The 24,933-nt window shown below is 35.0% G+C and overlaps 1 protein-coding gene across 1 annotated transcript in view; it reads right to left on the reverse strand.

Moving 5' to 3' along the window:
• The window catches only part of BBS9 (Bardet-Biedl syndrome 9), a 446,650-nt gene that overhangs the window by 309,258 nt on the left and 112,459 nt on the right, over nucleotides 1-24,933 (reverse strand). The window contains exons 8-9 of the mRNA XM_059397515.1: nucleotides 19,476-19,659; nucleotides 18,679-18,808 (exon numbers count right to left, since the gene is read on the reverse strand). Of these exons, the coding sequence (XP_059253498.1) occupies nucleotides 18,679-18,808; nucleotides 19,476-19,659 (314 nt within the window). The remainder of the gene's footprint in view (nucleotides 1-18,678; nucleotides 18,809-19,475; nucleotides 19,660-24,933) is intronic.

Genomic DNA, 24,933 nt, shown 5'->3' on the forward strand with positions numbered 1-24,933 from the left:
AAAAAAAAAAAAAAAAAAAAAAAAAAAAAAAAGAAAGGATGAATACCCAACTTTTGTATCAACGTGGATGGGACTGGAGGAGATTATGCTGAGTGAAATAAGTCAAGCAGAGAGAGTCAATTATTATATGGTTTCACTTACTTGTGGAGCATAAGGAATAACACAGAGAACATTGGGTGAAGGAGAGGAGAAGTGAATTGAGGGAAATTGGAGGGGGAGACAAACCATGAGAGACTGTGAACTCTGAGAAACAAACTGAGGGTTTTGGAGGGGAGAGGGTGGGAGGTTGGGTGAGCCTGGTGGTGGGTATTAGGGAGGGCATGTATTGCATGGAGCACTGGGTGTGGTGGATAAACAATGAATCTTGGAACACTGAAAAGAAATAAAATAGAAGAAAATGAAAAAAAGAAAGAGAAGACGCACTGTCTAGTCTATGCTAGCAAACACACGTCCAACCAAATAGCAATAAATAAAATTTATGAGGTTCAACTCTAGGCAAGCAACAATAAATAAAAATTATTTTATAATATTTCATGTTATCTAAAAGGAATTTATTTTGCATAGCTCTCTCTCCTCTCTCCCTCTCTAAAAAATAAATAAGTAAAAGTAAAAAGTAAAAATAACTTTTGTATAGAAAACAGTAATACACATTTCCATTTCTGGCAAAAATACAATAGTCTGGGCAGAAAAAAAGTAATAAAACAAATGCATAGGTTTAGCAAATCACATACACTGTATCTCCTACTCAGTAAGTAATTCATTCTCATGATACATATAGAAATCCCTATGTTTAATTCTAAGTCATGAAAAATTTTCTACACCAACTCAAGGAAGGGAAATCTGTTCTAATCTTAGAATATGTCATTCCTGGGCATTACTTCTATCATACCACTATGCCACACACACTAAATAAAAAAATAAAAGAGCAAATCTTTCAACAAACTATAACTTTGATTCTTATAATCTTCTTCCATAAAACTTTGTAATAAGTTCTAAATTTTGCCATCTTTATATGGTGATGCTTAATGGTTGCAGTATTTGTGGTGATGTCAGTTATGCTAAAGAACAACAGATGGGCTGGAGGGAAGAACAAAGCATTTCCCACCATCTGGAAGCCTGCAGAATCTAAAAGCCGGTAAGATAACCTTTTTCACTCCACTCCTCCATTACTCTCAATGTGATTGTGTTTTAATTTTTTCATGTATTTCCACTACCTTTAAGTAGTCTGGATATTGCCCCCATAAAAATTGTTTCTGGTACTTATTCATTCATACATGAGCCCCATGTTACATACACACTGTATCGGCACAGTGGACAGTCTGGAAAGTGGAAAATTTTTTTTTCAAACTACAGATATCATTTTGCTTGCTCCATCATTAATAAAGCTTTTAAAAGGGAATAGAGAATTTTTATACTCTTAAGTGTTCAAAGTTATTCAAAATTTACTACTAAACATAAATCATTATATGGTCCAAATCAGGATTTTCCTTCTAAGAAAAATGTTTAAATGTTTACTTAACATGAACTGTACCTACTTAATTAATATATTATTTCCAATACCAAATTTGGTGAGAAAAATTTGGAGAGAAAAATTGGGTGTTGGAAATAAATATATACGAAAGATAAAAACGTTCTAAAAATAGCATTCTAAAATGCAGGATCCAAAAGCAAAAGGTATTATTTTCATTATATTTGACTACTGAAGTACTAGTAATTTCTAATTTATAAACCATAATCCCCTTTTTAAAAAAGGAATAACTTTCTATAACACTATTCTTAATTAAAATATTGACTAATTTATCTTTCATTTTTCATTTATTCCAAAAAATTTTTATTATTTATACACCTAAACTATTTAAGATTTAAATAAAAGAGTTTGGGCAGTATTATTAATTTTCTAGAGACTGGAGCTTATTTTTGGAATACCTGAGAGAACATATCCAGAATCTCCCACCCCTCCAAAAGTAATCACTTGTTTTAGGGTTTCACTTTCTGGCTTTTGAGGTATTCACCATTACAACTTCAAATAATACACTTTTCATTAGACTGTATACTGGGTAGCACTAATCTGAAATGGAAGCAATTGTTTTAGGAAAAGGAAAGGTATTAGAGTTTTTTAGTAAAAACAAAAAGTTGGGATATCTACTTCTAGCTGTATGGTGGACTAAACACTTTGAAGGGCCTATCATTTTCTGCTTTTCTATATTAATAACACTTACCCACTTACACTATAATGAGTAGTTGATTATGCTTTTGGGCATGTTATCTGATCTTCCTATGCTTCAGTTTCATCATCTATAAAATGGGGATGGTAATAATTGTAGTAACTATTCTTAGAAGAATTAAATAAATATGCGCAAAGCACTTCGAATGGTACCTCATGCACAGTACATGCAATACATATTGGCTATTTTTTTTATATTCTTAGAACAGTGTTACAGTGAAAAAAATACATTACTAATTAGATAACCAGTCCATGCTCTAAAACATCTTCATAATATATAATACATGTTAACTACCTTCAAATATTAAAATACTCTCACTCTAAAGTCATTTGAAAATTGTTTTTAAAGATTTTTTTGATGAACTACAAGGGAAAAAAGGATAATAAATCTTTCTTTCTACACTAAGCAAAGTTTTTATCTAACCAAGTCTTCTCAAGATTTGAACATATATTCTAATTAGAATATAGGCTCTACATTAATTAATTTTCAATAAAGGTATTTTGTCACCTTTTACTTAATTAAAACAAAAAAAAACACTTTAACTTTGAATTAGTGCAGTTTTCCTATATAGTTTAAATATTATACACTCAAAGTATATGGATATCTGCTTTAAGTACATCAATAGGGCAGGTAGTAACTTTTTATTTTATACTTATTATAAACAGTAAACTGCAGTGCAATGAACAAAAGGCAGTAGATATTCTCTGTTTGCAGGTAAGAAAACCACTGAATACAGATGTCCATTTTAGAATATATGCAAACCCTCCTATCTGTTCAGTGGCAAATCCTATGGATCACAGAGGTCAGACAATTGAGAATTAAAACCCTATTTTACCAAGTAAGATTTGATTTACTTAAAAGTTTCAAGTTAAAGTTACAAAAGAGACTGCAATGATGACATGACTGTTTGACTATATTATATTTTTAAACTTGTTTTTAGAAATTTTAATTAATATTCTGTTCTCTTGAAATGAAATAAAAATAGTGACATTCGGGACGCCTGGGTGTCTCAGTTGGTTAAGCAGCTGCCTTCGGCTCAGGTCATGATCCCGGCGTCCTGGGATCGAGTCCCACATCGGGCTCCTTGCTCAGCAGGGAGCCTGCTTCTCCCTCTGCCTCTGTCTGCCATTCTGTCTGCCTGTGCTCGCTCTCTCCCTCTCTCTCTCTGATAAATAAATAAAATCTTTAAAAAAAAAAATAGTGACATTCTCCGAAATCTGTTTTTTGAAGATGCAGGGAGTTAGTAAAAGTGTCTAAACTATTAAAACTGATACATTAAACACGTCAAAAGTTTTTGAATTAGCTAACAGTTCTTTTTAGATTTAAGATCCTAACGATGTAAAGATGCCAGCGCACAGCAGGCAATAAATATTGCTGTTTCTTACATTTTCCTTTAGATAACAACTGATTCTTGATGAAATCCCAGTAGTTCATTTTTTCCCTTGCTTCCCTTGCCTTTTGCGTTGTTCCTAGGAAGATGTTGCTGCGGCAGAGGTCGAAGAGGTTGCTGCCCGTGTTCTCCTCAAGGATTTTGATGGATTCCTTTCGTACATTGAGGTCCTTCATCCATTTTGAGTCTATTTTTGTGTGTGGTGTAAGGGAATGGTCCAATTTCATTTTTCTGCATGTGGCTGTCCAATTTTCCCAGCACCATTTATTGAAAAGGCTGTCTTTTTTCCATTGGACATTCTTTCCTGCTTTGTCGAAGATTAGTTGACCATAGATTTGAGGGTCTATTTCTGGGCTCTCTATTCTGTTCCATTGATCTATGTGTCTGTTTTTGTGCCAGTACCATGCTGTCTTGATGATGACAGCTTTGTAATAGAGCTTGAAGTCCGGGATTGTGATGCCACCAACGTTGGCTTTCTTTTTCAATATCCCTTTAGCTATTCGAGGTCTTTTCTGGTTCCATATAAATTTTAGAATTATTTGTTCCATTTCTTTGAAAAAGATGGATGGTACTTTGATAGGAATTGCATTAAACGTGTAGATTGCTTTAGGTAGCATAGACATTTTCACAATATTTATTCTTCCAATCCAGGAGCATGGAACATTTTTCCATTTCTTTGTGTCTTCCTCAATTTCTTTCATGAGTACTTTATAGTTTTCTGAGTATAGATTCTGTGTCTCTTTGGTTAGGTTTATTCCTAGGTATCTTATGGTTTTGGATGCAATTGTAAATGGGATTGACTCCTTAATATCTCTTTCTTCTGTCTTGCTGTTGGTGTAGAGAAATGCAACTGATTTCTGTGCATTGATTTTATATCCTGACACTTTACTGAATTCCTGTATAAGTTCTAGCAGTTTTGGAGTGGAGTCTTTTGGGTTTTCCACATATAGTATCATATCATCTGCGAAGAGTGATAATTTGACTTCTTCTTTGCCGATTTGGATGCCTTTAATTTCCTTTTGTTGTCTGATTGCTGAGGCTAGGACCTCTAGTACTATGTTGAATAGCAGTGGTGATAATGGACATCCCTGCCGTGTTCCTGACCTTAGCGGAAAAGCTTTCAGTTTTTCTCCATTGAGAATGATATTTGCGGTGGGTTTTTCATAGATGGCTTTGATGATATTGAGGTATGTGCCCTCTATCCCTACACTTTGAAGAGTTTTGATCAGGAAGGGATGCTGTACTTTGTCAAATGCTTTTTCAGCATCTATTGAGAGTATCATATGGTTCTTGTTCTTACTTTTATTGATGTGTTGTATCACATTGACTGATTTGCGGATGTTGAACCAACCTTGCAGCCCTGGAATAAATCCCACTTGGTCGTGGTGAATAATCTTTTTAATGTACTGTTGAATCCTATTGGCTAGTATTTTGTTGAGTATTTTCGCATCTGTGTTCATCAAGGATATCGGTCTATAGCTCTCTTTTTTGGTGGGATCCTTGTCTGGTTTTGGGATCAAGGTGATGCTGGCCTCATAAAATGAGTTTGGAAGTTTTCCTTCCATTTCTATTTTTTGGAACAGTTTCAGGAGAATAGGAATTAGTTCTTCTTTAAATGTTTGGTAGAATTCCCCCGGGAAGCCGTCTGGCCCTGGGCTTTTGTTTGTTTGGAGATTTTTAATGACTGTTTCAATCTCCTTACTGGTTATGGGTCTGTTCAGGCTTTCTATTTCTTCCTGGCTCAGTTGTGGTAGTTTATATGTTTCTAGGAATGCATCCATTTCTTCCAGATTGTTTGCAACAACGTGGATGGAACTAGAGCGTATCATGCTTAGCGAAATAAGTCAAGCAGAGAAAGACAACTATCATATGATCTCCCTGATATGAGGAAGTGGTGATACAACATGGAGGCTTAAGTGGGTAGAAGAAGAATAAATGAAACAAGATGGGATTGGGAGGGAGACAAACCATAAGTGACTCTTAATCTCACAAAACAAACTGAGGGTTGCCGGGGGCAGGGGGTTTGGGAGAAGGGGGTGGGATTATGGACATTGGGGAGGGTATGTGATTTGGTGAGTGCTGTGAAGTGTGTAAACCTGGTGATTCACAGACCTGTACCCCTGGGGATAAAAATATATGTTTATCAAAAATAAAAAATTTAAAAAAATAAATAAATAAAAATTAAAAAAAAAAAAAGATAACAACTGATTCCGATTTTAAGTCATCCAGCTTTAGCCTACACAGTGAGATTTATACATTTACAAACATATTTTTCTATTTGGCAAAAACCCAGATTTGTATGCCAAAGTGAGTTTCAAAATAGCGGCCATACACTGGTTCATAGGCTAAAGAAACTAAGTCCATCCAAAGTTCCAAAGTTCTTAGCAACAGCATACAAACCTAATGTTAAGGGAAAAAAATCATTTTGTTTCTTGTTTTTATTCCCCGGTAAGCAATTTAGGAAACCATAACCTCTTCCCATCAGGAAACAGAGATTTTAAACACACACACACATACACACAAAGACAAACCAAAAAAGCCTCACTCTATCTTTGAAACCAGAATTCTTGAAGTAAGGAGAGATTACATAAAATTGCATGGGTTTCCCAGAGAGATAAAACCAAGTCACCAACCTGATACAAATGATCTCCCAGAACCAGAGAGTCAAGAAGATGTGCTTATTAAAGAGTAAAACCCACTCTAACTAGTGAAAAGCAAAATATTTTCCTGCTGGTTACAACTCTAGTAAACAACTGACTCCCCCACCCCCATGTCCACTATCAAATTAACTCTCATTATCCATTATGGGATAGGGAATCAGATCCAAAACACAAAGGCATTTTTCCATAGAGATTATTTTCTTTGAGATTGAGAACTTCATTTTTAAGAGAAGTTCACAGACTCAATGACAGTATGCCTAGAGAAATTTTTCAGTGGAAATACATGGTAATGAGAAGAATTCTACCATTAAAATATTAAATCTATAAAACAGAAAAATACAAAACCAACTAGCATTCTGAGTGTAACGTCTTATCCTTGGCTATACAGTGTTTTTAAAACCTCTGGCAAGAAAATTAAACATATTTACTATGGAATGAAACAAAGTCAAATAATCTGGTCTGTAATTACTGTTAAACTTTTCATCAGAATGGAGAATGCTGTGTTCTACATTATTACATAAAAAATAAAATGATAATGAAACATGAGACCAAGGAAAGGATTACTAATTTTTATAAGGAGAGTTTTTCCGAGGGTTATAACCCAATGGACAAATAACAACAAAGAAACAGCTTTTTAATTTATTGATAAGATGATTGCAAATCCTTTCCCTGTGAATAAAATTCTTAAAGTAGCAATATTGCAGTTCCTAAAAGTAGTACCAAATCACAGGCAGTATGTCAGCTATGGGATAGTAGCCCCATGGTGATAAGGATATTACAAGCACAGTTCTTGTTCAATCAATATGAAATCTAGAGATCACCTCATTAAAGATCTTGACCTCACACAATGGAAATACATGCATGCAAGTAATGATGACCATCAAAAATAATGCAATTCATTTTACTCTAAAAATGCTTCAATACAAGTGACAAACAAGTGATCCAATTCATGGTTACTAAGGTATTAACAATAAGGGGAAGAAAAAAATAGCAAATATAATCAATTTTGTTCTTTTCTTCCCCACAACTCCTTATGTTAAGTTATAAACTATTATGCTGCATTAGCAGGCCCACCACGCCCCAACTGAAGCCCCCATTTTATGGTAGGGGCTCTCTCACCCTATTTAACATTTGAAGTTAAAAACCCAATTTTAACCGTCTGCCACTTAAGTTACAATGGGTTTCTTTAAAATTTATTTATCACTACTAGTACAGAAAAGAAAATGTTTTTTACTTTCCAAATAGAATGGAAATGTAGAACAAAACAGAAAAAAACAAAAGACAAACAAAAAATATGGGAAGAAGATGGACATCTCAGGAAAAGATAATGGTGAAAACACTGAAATTCAATAGTTTAAATACAGTAAAATGAGCTAAATAAACTTAATTTAATTACAATGCCAAAAGCATCAGTTACAACCAAAAACACAGTGTCTAAAAACCACCAAAAGAATATAAATACTACATTACAATAGAGAGATGGGAAAGTTAAGAAAATAATCATATTAATGTCAAAACCCACTATGTCAAATTTCATGAAAGCACACAAATTCTTTCAGTGAACTAGAATTCAGCTATAACAAGCACTGCATGAAGTAAGACCAAGTATTAACTGGGAAGGAGGATAGTGGGGTATCTAATTACTAAAGAAAGTAATATTTTCTGTATAAAATCAAGAGCTCAGCCACCATTCAAGGATCGTATCTTTCTAAAAAGGCTGACATTTTATTTTTAAAATTTTTAAAAAAAAAAAAAAAAAAAACAGAACACTACACTACTCAATCTCTCACTTGACAAGAATTTTTTCTGGAAATTAAAAGGTATTTAGAACTGGAAAAAGGCCAATTTCTCCAAAAGAGTCCCTAAATTCAGTACTATTCCAACACAACTACCAAACATAATTTTCTCTGCAACTTAAAAATATGATCCTAAGGGGCATATAAACATAAAACATAAAAATATGATCCTAAGGGTGGCTCAGTGGGTTAAGCCTCTGCCTTCGGCTCAGGTCACGATCCCAGGGTCCTGGGATCAAGCCCCGCATTGGGCTCTCTGCTCAGCGGGGAGCCTGCTTCCCCCTCTCTTTCTTTGCCTGCCTCTTTGCCTACTTGTGATCTCTGTCTATCAAATAAATTATTTTTAAAAAATGATCCTAAGATTCTCCTGAAATATTCACTATTGCAACAGCCTTCAATGCAATCTAATACCTAACTAAAATCACAATGCTGGAACTGAAAAGAGACAAAGACACAGACACAAAAATCATTAGAAAGGGGAAAGAGTGAAGAAGAGAGAGGAAAACAACCCCACAAATTGTAAATCCTGAACCTAAAGGAAATTTAGACTAGTTATCAGGTAGATTAAGCCAAAAAAATACTTTCAGCTCATGCCACACCCCAGCTTCACTTCATAGAGACCTCCTGAACAAAGACAGGAATATGTTTCACTCTTTTTCTCTAATCCCAACCCCTGACTCAATCTTATTCAGAAACCCAGGTTCTACAGAAACAATAAAACTATGCAGATATCTTTTACTACTCAATTCTGACCTATGATGGAAGTGATATAATTTAACCCTACTCACCTGAACCTTTCCCAACTATACCACTGCCCTTGCCTCCTCTATACTATCTATACCTACATCCATACAGCGGTAACAAATTCTATAGAAAACTGTTATGTAAGGGACAGATATCAGTAGTAGCACATTATATGTACTCAGAGACACTATAAACATGTTTCAGAATAAGACATGCTTGGTACAAGTGCATTATGGGAATTATAGCCTGCCACTACTACACTGGGTACTCACTCATACCAAAGGTGCAAGAGGTGGGAGGCATGAGAAGGAGAAAGATTTGCCTCAGTAGACTAAAAAAAATCTCCAATAGTACAGACTAAGAAGAGCAAAACCAATGCCACAAAAGCTTAGACCAATGATTAAGAACACAAAACTCAGACACTCTCCCCCGACAAAAAAAAAAGGAAAAAAAAAAAAAACGGCACAGAGTGAAAATTATGAGAAAGAAGATGGCATATATAAGAAACAGAAAATAAACAGCCACCCAAAAGATACTAGCTTCCCTGAAGAACATCAACCAGATCTGAAAGAATAATCAAAGTGAAACATAAGGAAGCTTTCTTTAGCTGCCAAACAAATGGTTTAAACAGATTACATGCACTATATTCCCAACTAAATTAAGAAAGACAGTATTAGATAAATATATGGCGGCAAACGTGACATTTACAGAAAAAATGAAAAACATTCTATAAGCAATCAGACATAAAAAACTAGTTACTCGTAACAAAAATCAAGTTGGCCATAATTCTCTCCAACAGTAGACATCTCTCCAACGATAAACATTAACTGATAAAGAAATGACTTCTAATCAAAAATGGCACAGCAGAACTCAAAATTCACTAAAAATTCACTAAAAACAGCAGAAAACATGAAAATAACCACCCACCCACCCCCCAAAAAAGGAAAGTTGAACAAGGAAATAACTACAATCACAATTAACAAACTTTGGAGATACCTATGTTCTGCCAAACATATTAAATTGTGGCCCACAATAAAATAGGGTGTCAGGAGCTGGCACATGCTCCTCAGACTTCAAGCAGAATAGAGTGTCAGGTCCAGGCTAGCATAAAATGATCTAAATGCACAGGTGGGATGCAGGACATGCAACATCAGAAAACCACAGTGGAAATAAAAGATGTATTTTTCCATCAGTTAGTTTCCTAACCAATGAAAATAAGAAAACAAGCAGCAGCCACTAATTCTTAGCACCAAGGGCCTGTGGGTGGGGGTCAAGGAGGACTCCTGTTATACCAACCAACCTTTTAAACCCTGAAAACTAAGGGAAATAGGTTCCCAGGGCAAAGGAAAAAATAAACACAGTGAGAAGGTAAAGACTCAGGTGGTCTGAGCTCCTTAGTCTCTCCCTTCATTTCCCACACGATTCTTCAAAAAATTACTATCACCATTTTTAAAATGATTAATAACTGCAGAGTAATTGACAGGGGACCTATGTGTAAAAATTACAAATAAAGTAAAAGAGGTAAAGAAAGAAAAACATGAAGGAAACAGGAACTTAAGCAAAAGGCTGAAAATATCCATACCAAGAGTTTCCTAAGGAAACAAAAGGAGAATCAAATAGTTGGCACTGTATCAATGAATTATCAACATGATTGGTTTTTTTTTAAGATTTTAAGATTTTATTTATTTATTTGACAAAGAGAGATCACAGGTAGGTAGAGAGGCTGGCAGAGAAAGAGAAAGGGAAGCAGGCTCCCTGCTGAGCAGAGAGCCCTATGTGGGACTCAATCCCAGGACTCTGAGATCATGACCTGAGCCGAAGGCAGCGGCTTAACCCACTGAGCCACCCAGGCGCCCCTCAACATGATTTTTTTATTTAAAAAGCTCAAGCAAGGGCACCGTGTGGCTCAGTTGGATCAAGCCCCAGGACCGGCAACCTGCTCAGCAGGGAGTCTGCTTCTCCCTCTGTCCTTCTCCCTGCTCATGCTCTTGCTCTCTCTCTCTCAAATAAATAAATAATATCTTTATTTTTTTTAAGATTTTATTTATTTATTTGTCAGAGTGAGCACAGGCAGACAGAGTGGCAGGCAGAGGCAGACGGAGAAGCAGGCTCCCGCCGAGCAAGGAGCCCAATGTGGGACTCGATTCCAGGACGCCGGGATCATGACCCAAGCCGAAGGCAGCCGCTCAACCAACTGAGCCACCCAGGCATTCCAATAAATAAAATCTTTAAAAAATTATATTAAGAAAACTAAACTACTGGGTATTATATGTAATTGATGAATTATTGAATTCTGCATCTGAAACTAATGATGTACTATAAGTTGGCTAATTGAATTTAAATAAAAAAAAAAAAGAAAACTAAACTAGTAGAGCAGAACCAATATTCAAAGCCATAATGGAAGAATATTTTCCTGAAATGAATAAAAACTTGAATCTATCAAATCTCACCTTATCTCAGAACAAACTGACAATAATGTTAATTAATTAATTAATTTTAAAGGCCTTTAAGGATTTAAAAGATAAGTTAGATTTGAGAAGGCAAAAAAAAAGTTAATTCATTCAATAAGAAATTTTACAAATAAATTTATGTCAGCCTCAGACCTTTCCACAGCAACTGTCAACACCAAATGGAATGTCCATTTCTGAAGGAAGCTAGGAAAACCTTCAAGTATAACAGCAATAAACAACTCTCAAGAATGCAAGAAGACTTAGAGGCTTTCCTCAAGACTACTGGATGATTAAATTCAACTAACCAAGACGTAAATCAAGATAACTCATAAGCAATAAAAACAAACTGGTAAACTTTGAGTCCATTTAGATATGGATAGGATGAAAGGACTGTGAAAACTGTGATTACTAAGACTTATGTAAATGTTTTAAACTTTGACAAAATTAATAATAAGATATGATAAAAGAATTTGACAAAAAGAGAGGAAGAAGAAAGCAGTATGCTGCTTTCCTTATCTTCAATAACAGACTTAACAGACACTGCAAAAAACACTGAAATGCAGCTTTAAAAAACTGAAAATAGCTGTTGTAACAAATTACCAACATAAACTTCTCGCTTAAAACAAACAATAAAAAGTTGTGGGGCGCCTGGGTGGCTCAGCTGTTAAGCAACTGCCTTCAGCTCAGGTCATGATCCTTGGGTCCCGGGATCGAGTCCCGCATCCAGATGCCTGCTCAGTGGAAAGCTTGCTTCACCCTCTCCCACTCCCCCTGCTTCTGTTCCCTCTCTTGCAGTGTCTCTCTCTGTAAAATAAATAAAATCCTTAAAAAAAAAAAGTTGAAAATAATTTTTACCTCTTTTCTATTCTTTAGAAGGGTCTTTTAGAAAGTAAAATAAATTGCTGTGAATAAACATTTACATAAAATTCATTTATTCCTTCCATTTCTTCTATTCCTTTTCTCTATTAGAATATAATAAAATAAACTCATATTTATAAAACATATTATTCTGGGGGCATCTGTCTGGCTTGATTGGTAGAGCACACAAATCTTGATCAAGCCCCACAATGGCATAGAGCTTACTTAAAAAAAATAATAAAATAATAAAATAAAATGAAAATTAAAACCATATTATTCTGCTTTGGGAATTTTATTCTATGCCTAAATTTGATCTCTATAGACAAAAAAAGCAGATTCATGTTTAACAGGTGCTAACAAATGTTAAGAGAAAACTGATGGCAGAGTTAGTTTTTACTTTTTGTTATCTTACTTGCACTTTTAAATACTGCTTGAGTTTTAAATAATGCAGTTCTATACTTTTTATAGAAATCACAAGATTATTCTTTTCCATAGAAGTTATTTTTTTTAAGACTTATTTATTTATTTATTTGACAGACAGAGATCACAACAAGAAGGCAGAGAGGCTGGCAGAGAGGGGAGGAAGCAGGATCCCCGTGGAGCAGAGAGCCCGATGTGGGCCTCGATCCCAGGACTCTGGGATCATGACCTGAGCCGAAGGCAGAGACTTTAACCCACTTAACCACCCAGGTGCCCCTCCACAAAAGTTATTTTTTAAAAAATAAAGAAGCAACATCAATAAAGTCTAAGGAGAAAATGTGACAATACATTTTTATCATAAAATATTAACACCCTATACAAGAGCATTAAATTGACCTATTAAGAGATTAAGTGAAATGACTGTTAAAAAATTATAATTTGTGTTATAAAAAGAGTCACAACATTTAATAGATGAGGAAAAATAACAAAAATTAGTATAGATTCAGATAAAAAGTGAATACAAATTTTAAAACATTCTCAAGAAAAGGACTAGTAGATTTTAACAATAATAATTTATAGTTAATACCTTATGTAACAATACCTTATGTTACCATAGCAAAGAGCAAATGTTAACAAAGTCTGTGTGGGTATTGGGGGTGATATGTGTGAGAATAAGCTCCTGTGTACATGGGTACATGCCTGTGTGCAGAGGTGGAACAGGGAGTGGGAAAACAGGAAAGGAGAAAGAAACAGTATATTAAACCCTTTGCCTATCACAAGGGGAAAGATTCCTTTCATTTTCAGATTACAGCAAAATGAACAAGTAAACACTAATCAAAATTTAAAAAGAGATATATATGTGTATGTACCATCTAATACATGAGAGATCCAAGGACAGAGAATACCCAACTCACACAGAGTTGAAAAGCAAAGGAAATACGGAAAGTACAGAGTACTTTCAATACAAATATATAGATTATAACAATTGTAAATGGGTCAATTAAAGGGAAATGATCTTCAAAATGGGTTTAAAAATCCAATCAAATTTTCTTTTTACAAGAGATGCATCCAAAATAAAATTACAGATTAAAGAAATCACAGACAGGGGCGCCTGGGTGACTCAGTGGGTTAAAGCCTCTGTCTTCGGCTCAGGTCATGGTCTCAGGGTCCTGGGATCGAGCCCCGTTTTGGGTTCTCTGCTCAGCAGCGAGCCTGCTTCCCCCTCTCTCTCTGCCTGCCTTTCTGCCTACTTGTGATCTCTGTCTGTCAAATAAATAAATAAAATCTTAAAAAAAAAAAAAAAGAAAGAAAGAAAGCACAGACAACAGCAAACTGTATTCAAAGCAAATAAAACAAACAAACAAAAAAGCAAACAAGGAAATATTAAGTGAGAACACAAAAAGGCAAATTTTGTATTGATAAATCTTTTAAAACCACCAAAAATGTAAAATATCATACACATAAGCTGAATATATAGAACTAGACTATATAAACCAAAATGCTAAGCTAGTCAACAAAAAAATGACAAAAAAAAAAAAAAATGAGAGATTAACATTCCACTCCTGAACTACAACAGATTAATAGAGGAAAATACCAAAAAGAATGCAGAAGTTCTAAAGTCATAACTTATGCTCTACCTTAATTCCAGAAATATTTACAAATTTTATATGTACCATTAAGCCACAAAGGAAATCCTTACACACACAACATAGGAAAAAGTATATATTGAGGTCCACGTTCCCTTTCTATACACACACACACAAGAAAGAAAAATTAACAGCAAAAGTTAAACTTAAAAAAAAATTAACAGCAAAAGTTAAACTTAAAAATGAAATTTGAAAACTCTCCTAATAAATTTATCTTCAAAGAAATAATAGCCTTCCATCTATGACTCTCGATTGTTTCATATTTTTAAAAAGGTATTTCAACTGAAAGATCTTCGAAGATCTTTTTAGCCATTCCTCCCCCCTGACATGCACAGATCACAATGATTTTTGCATATTTACTAAGCATATACAATATATTCAGCTTTCTGGCTGATTATTCAGTATAACATGCAAACGTAGGAAGGGTCCCTAACATTAAAGGAACATATGATTGAGTTGAGGAGTTAGGAAAATCAAACAGCAATCACCAACATAAGAGAAATACAAAAATTCAGAGAAAGGGAAACCAGAGGAGAAAGAGAAAGCTTATTTACGTGACTTGAATTAGGACTGGAAGATAAAAGAAATTGGAAAATCCAGAGAAGAATGGGGAAAACATTCTGGTCAAGAACACTACATCAATTAAGGTTAAAAATTGAAACTGTTAAATATTGACAGTTTCAGTAAGTTACTATAGTAAATAGAGCCTAGGAAGAAAAACAATGAAGTACCAGACCAATTGTTTAACCTAAAAAAACAAACTGCAATAAGATTTTAAAGCACAAAGGCTGTGGTTGCCAGCTGAAGTTTGGAAAAGTTTTTATCACTCTGAACATCCATTCAGACTTCCACTTTGAGGTATATTTCATATCTCTAGAGAGAATAACATTACTGATAAATGATTATCTTTGTTTGCCATTTGGGAAACTGACCACAACAGTTTAAGACACTGGCCAGGCTTGCACAGCTACTTCATGCAATTAGAAGAAAACAATAGTAGCTGAGAATTTAAAGAACATTATCACATTCATGCTCTTTTTATTCTATAAACTACAAACTATACACTTATTTCACATTCCCATAGTTTAACACAAAAAATTAAAATAAACTAAAAAAAAATAATCTCTGTAATCAAAAATGCCGTTTACCCTGAAAAAAAAGAAAGGAACACAGACAGATTTAGAATTGGTTTATAATAAACAAGGTAGAGGACTTGTACTGCCAAATAAATGGGAGTGGGAGGAAATAAAGCATCTTAGTTTCTGAGCAAAATGCTGTTATTAAGTATAATTGCATCAACTTGATCCAAATCCAGTATTTCTTATTCATTGAATAGAAACATATTCAAATAGCAGCAATTTCCTCTACAAATAAACACATTCATCCAAGGAAGTTAAACCAAAAAAGTTTAACTCTAAAGGTAATAAAAAGCAGAAGCAAGGGGCGCCTGGGTAGCTCAGTGGGTTAAAGCCTCTGCTTTCGGCTCAGGTCATGATCCCAGGGTCCTGGGATGGAGCCCCACATCGGGCTCTCTGCTCCACGGAGAGCCTGCTTCCTCCTCTCTCTCTGCCTGCCTCTCTTGCCTACTTGTAATCTCTGTCAAATAAATAAATAAAATCTTTAAGAAAAAAAAAAGGCAGAAGCAAAATTATTTCACTGCTTCTAATTTCAAATGATAACTTCTAAACATAAATACACTATAGGTAACTCAATAATAATCACTTTTGAAATTCTAATACAAACTACAATGAAATTCTTTTAGTCAAACTCTATACTTTTACATACTAAAGTACATAAAAATAAGAAAATTTTTCCAATGAATAATTAAAAGTTACTGCTATATATTAATTGTGTAAATCATTAACGGCAATATTTACATTTAACTGTTTATAATTATGATGTTGAAAAAACTATGAGAAGAAATAGGAAGTTTCACTTACAAATGCCTAAGTTTAGAGGTAACAGACTACTTCTGAATATAAGTATCTTGATGCACCCTGCATGGAAATTTGGTTTTTTACTCCTAACAATTTCAGTTATTTCTGGACCCTTAACTCATAAGATGCATCTGAACTGAAACCATACATTATCCATAAATATCTGCTCAGAAACTACATCTTTGAGCTTCCCTGAGTACAGTGACTCCTGAAATAGGTATGTCCCATGTAAGTAATATATGGTTAAATAAGTATTTCAATTGAGTGGCCTCAGTAAGATCTTTCTATCCATTACTCTCCTCTGCCCCACATACACACAAAAACTACAATGACTTTTTTAGTATTTAAACTTGAGGGTCATGTGGACTATAAGCCAAGATGGGCCGCATATCCACCAGTGTGGATCTGTCTTCTTGCACCTGAGCTGTCACTTGGGAGGCCAAAGAGAACAGCTCTTGGATGGATATATGGACTGCTGCAAGAATTACTCTCCCAGAAGAGAAATACTTGACATTGCCCACCTGGTGAGATGTTTTCTCTGTTGTAAACCCTTCTAAGTAAATCTGATTTAAAATGTCTGGTGAATGTAATTGTTTGGTTGAACTTAAAAGACTATCTGGTGGCTGTTGTAAAAGTCAATCTCAAAATTTTGTATTTTTCTTCAGATATAGAAAGAATAACTACAATTTGTGTTAAATGCATAGCAATTACATGATGGCATTTTCTCGAAAAACATGAGAAAGCAACTTATTTTTAAAATATTCAATGTTTTCAAAATGGTGTTTCCATTTTTATAATATTCAGGCTTCAGATTAATCATTAATGCAAATATGAATACCCTTCATTGAGCTTCAACAATATATACATCTAATCTCTTAACTTGGGGGAATTAGTCATACTGATCAGATACTATAGTTACCACTGAAGAATTCTACACATGGTTTTTAAATTTCAATAAAATCAGGGTGCCTGGGTGGCTCAGTTGGTTAAGTGGCTGCCTTTAGTTCAGGTCATGATTCCAGGGTCCTGGGACAGAGCCCCACATTGGGCTCCCTGCTCAGCAGACAGCCTGCTTCTCCCTCTCCCCCTGCCTGCTTGCTCTTCTTACTTGTACTCTCTATCTCTGTGTCAAATAAATAAAACCCTAAATAAATAAATTTCAATAAAATTTTATAAATAAGCAAAACTGACTAGATCTAGGGAATCTATAAAGCTTTATAAGTTGTGTTTCTAAGGGGCTCTGGCCACTCAGTCAGTGGAGTGTGCTGACAACTGGTTTCAGGGTTCTGAGTTCAAGCCCCACTTTGAGTGTAGTGATTATTTAAAAATAAATTCTTTTTTTTTTTTAAAGATTCTATTTATTTATTTGACAGAGAGAGATCACAAGTAGGCAGAGAAGCAGGCAGAGAGAAGAGAGAGGAAAGCAGGCTCCCTGTTGAGCAGAGAGCCCGATGTGGGACTCGATCCCAGGACCCTGAGATCATGACCCGAGCCGAAGGCAGCTGCTTAACCCACTGAGCCACCCAGGCGCCCCTAAAATTAAATTCTTTAAAAAAGAAAGAAAGAAAGTTGAGCTTCTACATATTTACTGGGATCTTCAATTCCTAAACATAATCTGAGATGCTAAAGGTTTGTCAGGATCTTGCCATCTATACTGACAACCTAGAAAAATTACAGTTATGTCTCATTTCTCTTGTTTTGGATAATTAAGGTATGGGTTTAATCTTGGTTTTAAAGGAAAATTGACCCTTTTTAAAATCTGAACTGTCTTAAATACATAATCATTAGCAATTCTGCACCACCGAATACAATAAGGTCTGAAACAAGTTTTTTTTTTTTTTAAAGATTTTATTTATTTACTTGACAGAGAGAGATCACAAGCAGGCAGAGAGGCAGGCAGAGAGAGAAGGAAAGCAGGCTCCCTGCCGAGCAGAGAGCCCGATGCGGAACTCGATACCAGAACCCTGAGATCATGACCCGAGCCGAAGGCAGTGGCCTAGCCCACTAAGCCATCCAGGTGCCCTTTTCTTTTTTTTTCTTTTTTTTTTTGAAACAAGTTTTGATGTGTAATAGTCTCAAGTCTAACAATAAGTGATCTCTAAATGGAACCCATCAAATGCTTGAAAAAATCCTTTCCTATTTTAAAGAAAATAATCTACCAGGTAAGCCATTTTCTTTAAATCTTTGATTTACAAAGGACATTTCACTAGAAATACTAAATAAAAATGATTGAGGGGATTAAGGAATATACTTATCATGATGAGCACTGAGTGACGTACAGAACTATTGAATCATTATACTGTACACCTGAAACTAATATAACACCATATTTTAATTATCTGGGAATTAAAATAAAATAAAAATGATTGATGGAGCCTACGTAAGGCCTTTTTATATCCTTTTCCAATAAAAGTTATATTTTAAATTATTTCCACTGTTGACATTCACACTACATTGTCACTTGTTATTCCTAGTAAAATCACTTGTTTTTGTTTCATAAAACTTCAACAGAATTCCTAGACTAAGAACCTAAAAAAAGTTAAATCACTTACTGTACACAGCCCACTCTTACTGCTACAGGAATGTGGGGAAGCTGAGTGGCCCACTTCAGTGTCACATCCTGATAAATATGCAACATGTTATTATGGTTTCCAATCAAAGTATTTATTGTTCCTTCAGAAACTGTACGTTCAATATAGAAAAGAGGATAATAAGAAAACAGTTATTTGCAATAGTATATCACTTTTAAGGAATTTATGATACAAACTAATTCTAACATCTTGATGTAAAAGCATAAAGTAATAAGGTATTTATTTTATTTTAAGTAATAAAATAGTATTTTTCAACTTCAAGCACAAATATCAAAAACTAAAAATTTTAATTTTACAGCCTTGGGAACTATAAGTAGATAGTAGCCAACATTTTTGCATTTCATCAACAAAGCATAAATTTCATTAATGTTTAACACAGTTAGCTAATGGTTTTTACTGGGCACTGGCTACAGATAAGTCATTCCAATAGGCATTACTATGCTCCTTTCTGCTTATAAAAGAGTTTGGTGTTCTTTTGCAAACATCTTGAACTGCCCTATTTTGGAAAGCATAAATGTATACCTGAGGCCAATTCCCTAAGACATTCTGTGCAAAGTAAAATGACTGACAAAACCAAATGTGTGCTTTATATCAAACTTGTATTCGAACTTTAAAAGTTAAAATTTTCATTACATGTTCTGTAAAAAACTATTTTCCTAGATGTTTAAAATATATGTGTGTGAATATATGGCTTTCCCTGATGTATATAACGTAGCCTTGACATATGGAAAAGATAAAAGAAAATTCCTTCTACACACCTGAGCAATATGGGAGAAAACAACTTGGGCTACAATCAAGTTTCTTCATGAATCGAATCTGTCCATTATCCTTAAGGCAAAAAAAGTTTCTTTCACCAAGAACAAAAACAGAAGATGCCGACTGATTAAAAGAGACAATACATATATCAAGTGCTTGCTCTCCAATGTTTAGAGTCCAATCCACCTACAAAGGAAAACTTAAAATCAATTTAGTTACTAAAAACAAGTAATTTCAGCTACTTTCACATCAATACAATTAAGAAACTGTTTTACAACAAAGCAAACATAAAATTGGCTAGTCTTCATTCACTTCTTTTTTGTGTGTGATGGCCAGATTTCTGATATTTTACACTCTAGTAGGTTTTGTCCATCTTTTACCAGATGATATAAGCTCTTCAGTGCTTCAAAATTACTCATGCATTTACAGAATAGAGCAGGAAAAATAAAATACTCATATAAACTTAAACAAGGAGGTATAAGACTATACAATAAAATTATAAGACATTGAAAAACTGGAAAACACTAATAAATGGAAAGATATGCTATGTACATCACTTAGAATGATTACTAGTATTAAAATAACCATACGACCCAAAGTGATCTACAGTTTCAAATCTCTATCAAAATTCCAAGGGCATTTTTCACAGAAATATACCAAAAATCCTAAGATTTATACAGAACCACAAGACTCCAAATAGCCAAAGAAATCTTGAGCAATAAGAACAAAGCTGGAAGCATCAAATCACATGATTTTAAAATACACCACAAAGCTATACTTAGTAAGCACACTGGTGGCACTTAAAAACAAAAACAAAAATAAACAAACAAACAAAAACCCTAGACCAAAGGAACAGAAAAGAGCTGAGAAATAAATGCATCCACAGTCAACTGACCTTCAACAAAGGTATCAAGAATGTAAAATAAAGACAGTCTCTTTAATAAATGGTGATTAGAAAACTCGATATCCACATACAGAGGAGTGAAATTGGACCCCTATCTCATGCCATATCCAAAAATCAACTCAAAATGGGCTGAAGACATATAAGACCTGAATCTGTAAAACTACTAGAAAAACAAATAAGGAAAAGATTTTTGTCTTTCGTTTGGGCAATGATTTTTCAGATATAACCTCAAAAGCACTGGCAACAACAGTAAAAATAGACAAAAGGGGTTGCATCAAACTAAGAAGTCCCTGCACAGCAAAGGAAACAACAGAGTAAAGAAATAATCTGTGGAATGGGAGAAAATACTTGCAAACCACCTATAAGAGGTTAATATTTAAAAATACATAAGGAACTAGACAACTCAACAGCAAGAAAATAGCCTGATTTAAAAATAAGCAAAAAAACTGAGCAATTGCTTCTCCAAAGATATACAAATGGCCAACAGGTATACGAAAAATGCGCAACATCACTAAATCATCAAGGAAATGCAAATCAAAACCACAATGAGATATCACCTCATACCTCTTGGAATGGTTATTATTAAAAAGACAAGAGATAACAAGTATTGGCAAGGATGTAGAAAAAAGAGAATACTTGTGCACTGTTGGTAGGAATGCAAATTGGTACAGCTACTATGGAAAATGGCAGGGAGGGTTCTCAAAAAATTAAAAATAGAATGTCCATATGATCCAGCAATTGTACTTCTGGGCATATATTCAAAGGAAATGAAAACAGGATATTGAGAAGATATCTACATTCCCATGGTCTCTGCAGCATTATATGAATAGCCAAGACACAGAATCAACCAAAATGTCCACTGATGGATAAATGTATAAAGAACATTGAAATATTATACATAAAATATACACTATATAATGTGTATAATTTAATGGAATATTACTTGGCCTTTAAAAAGAAGGAAATCCTGCCATTTGTGACAACATGAATGTGTGGGCATTATGCTAAGTGAAATAAGCCAGGCACAGAAAAACACTGCATGATCTCACTTTTATGTGGAATCTAAAAAAGGTCAACTTATATAAGCAGAAAGTGGAATGGTGGTTGCCAGGGTCTGGGGGAAGAGGGAAATGAGAAGATCCTGGCCAATGGGTAGAAAATTTCAGTTCCATAAAATGAATAAAATCTGGACACTTAATGTACAGTCTGGTGACTATAGTTATAATACTGTACTGTATCGTACATATACTTGAAATTCATTAAGATAAGTCTTAAATGTTAACATAAAAAAAGGTAACTATGAGAGGTGATAGATGTGTTAATTAGCTTACCTGTGGTAATGATTTCATTATATATATATATATATATATATATATATATTCCAAAAGATATAGTTTTTTTTTTTTTTTTTTTTTTTTTTGTTTTTTTTTTTTTTTTTTACAGACAGAGATCACAAGTAGACAGAGAGGCAGGCAGAGAGAGAGGAGGAAGCAGACTCCCTGCTGAGCAGAGAGCCCGATGTGGGACTCGATCCCAGGACCCTGAGATCATGACCTGAGCCGAAGGCAGCGGCTTAACCCACTGAGCCACCCAGGCGCCCCAAAAGATATAGTTTAAATTTATAAATTTGTATTTATCAATTATACCTTAAAAAACCTGGAGCGGGGGAAAAGGCAGGCAGAGAATTGGGTAAGAGAATGCCCTATGCAAAGTGAGCCACCTATACAAAGATCCTACGACAGAAAAGGAAGGACCATGACTTGCTCAAAAAATATGTATATACACCTAAAGAGGTTATCTGCCTCACTGAAAAATTTCCCTAAGAAAAATTTCCATATTGTGTTTACTTCATAAATCAAATTCAATAATCAGTAAAACCTAACCAATGCAGTTGTAACTATAACATTTTAATATAAAGACAATTTTAAAATATATCGATATGTATATACAGAGTAGTCATTAAGCTGTCCCAGTAATACAGATAGGATCCTCTATACCTCAAGAGCTACTCCAGGGTAATTCCGTATCTCTGGAACATGGCCAGTGTTTAAGAAATGCTTCTTAAAATAATGAAGGAATGAATGTAATGAATATGCTTTCTAGAATTCAGTCCCCAATCAATTAATATTTTTAAATTTTAAAAAAAGCAGAAAAGAGGAATAACATTGGCTGACATATACTGTATATGGCAGTCACAGTGAGATGGCTATACAAAAGCATCTGGACAAAGAGGGAGTAAGACTGCCATCAAAGTTAGGCTATAAACAACAAATAATGGATCAAAGAAGAGGGACGAAAACTCACATTAAAGATACAAATTTCTGGGGAGGTGAACCATGAGAGACTATGGACTCTGAAAAACGATCTGAGGGTTTTGAAGGGGTGGGGATGGGAGTTCGGGGTACTAAGTGGTAGGTATTATAGAGGGCACGGATTGCATGGAGCACTGGGTGTGGTGCAAAAATAATGAATACTGTTATGCTGAAAATAAATAAAAAATTTAAAAAAAAGATACAAATTTCTGGCCATCAAGATATGACTTAGATATTTATCTACTTCAGGTATTAAAATATCTGAAAAAGGTATGAAATCCAAATGGGACCGGACCGAAGAACAAATAATATCAGTGTGTGTATAAAAACAACCTGAAGGAGGAAGACAACATAGGTGGATGACCAGATTATCTTATCTGAATCAGGATTCAACACTAAGAAACTATTCAGTTACCATTAAGTTCAAGTGTAGCTTTACCTACATGAAAACATTCCACTGTACACAAACCATAAATGTCATCCCATGAGTCACATTTCTCCTTACATCTTAATAGGCCAGCATTCTAGCATTAAATATCCCTGTTAGCGTACCTGGTGTCTCAGTTGGTTAAGTTTCCGACTCTTGATTTCGGCTCAGGTCATGATCCCAGGGTCATGAGATCAAGCCCCATATCAGGCTCCATGCTGGGACTGGAGCCTGCTTAATATCCTCTCTCTCCCCACTCCTACTGCCCCTACCCCCCTTCTCTCCCTCTCCCAAGAAAAGAAAAGAAAGAAAGAAAAAAAATCACTGTCTATAACTTAGGCAGATACACTTCATTCAGAATGGATAGGCAAACCAAGTTTCTGAGGCTACAGGCTGAGATCCAGCCAATAAACACTTTCAATTCACTAGGTACTTAGTGCCATTCTCTGTAACTTCCCCTTAGGGAAATATATCACATTCTAAATTAATGAGTCTCAAAAAAAAAAAAAAAAAAACACAGAAGTTTACTGAGAATAATTATTTAAAAACTCTCCTACTTCCAGCCAGAACAGAGTAATAGGAAAAAGACTACAATCCCACCTGAAACAATACAACATGGACAAAACATATGAAACACCAGTTTGCAAGGCACTGAATATCAGACAACAAAGGACAGTAATCCCCTGAAAACAAAACAAATGAGGTGAGTGGTATGACTGCTCTATCCGTGAGACAGTTTTCAGGCCATGGCACCAGGAGGAGGAACCAAGCAAGGTCCAGCAAATTCCCCGAATTGAGGAAATGAACACTGGGAGTTCAGTGAAACCAAAGCAGCTGACTTCACAAGACAGCATGCCAAAAGCAGGAGAGTAGCACAGGGACAGAACTTTGACAGCTATAAAGAATCCTCTCGGGGCACCTGGGTGGCTCAGTGGGTTAAAGCCTCTGCTTTCAGCTCAGGTCATGATCCCAGAGTCCTGGGATCGAGCCCCACATCGGGCTCTCTGCTCAGCAGGGAGCCTGCTTCCCTGCCTGCTTCTCTGCCTCTCTGCCTGCCTCTCTCCCTACTCGTGATCTCTTTCTGTCAAATAAATAAAATCTTTAAAAAAACAACAACAAAAAAAAAAAAACAAAAAAGAATCCTCTCAAATATTCATCTGAGCACTTATCACCACATTCATGTAAGGAAACTACCCAAAGCCAGGGAAAGAACCACCCCAAAGGATTAGAAGTAACACCACCTAGCACTCATACCGCCTGGAATACTGCCTGTGCCTGCCAGCCACATGGGAACAACTCATGATTCAAAGGAAGCTAAGCAGAGCACTCAGAAGGGTGTTGTCTCAGGAATGCAGAGTAAGCTGCCTCAGGATGAGTGCTGCCCTGGTCCTAACTAACAACCCAAAAGGATCAAACTGTCCAAGTACCATTACTGCATCCCAGGCCTAAGCTCAAGAACAGTTACAGGAATACAAAAAATGTCTGGCACCCAAAAGTAAAATGACTATATCTGGCATCTAATAAAATATCCATAGACATGTAGAAAAAATAAGAACATATGATTCACAAAGAGATAAATCAACTGAAAATGACTCAAAAGTGATGCAAGTGTTTGAATTAGAAAACAAGGACATTAAAATAATTATTATAATTGTATTCTATATCTTCAAAAAGTTAAGTAGAGACATAGAAGATATAACAAAAAAAGGAAACCAAATTGATTTATAAAGATGAAAATCATGAGAATTAACACCAGATTAGACATTATAGAGAAAAGATTAATTATCTTGAAAACATGATAAAAGTTATCCAAAACA

This window comes from Mustela nigripes, chromosome 4 (genome assembly GCF_022355385.1).
Source record: "Mustela nigripes isolate SB6536 chromosome 4, MUSNIG.SB6536, whole genome shotgun sequence".
Lineage (NCBI taxonomy): Eukaryota > Metazoa > Chordata > Mammalia > Carnivora > Mustelidae > Mustela > Mustela nigripes.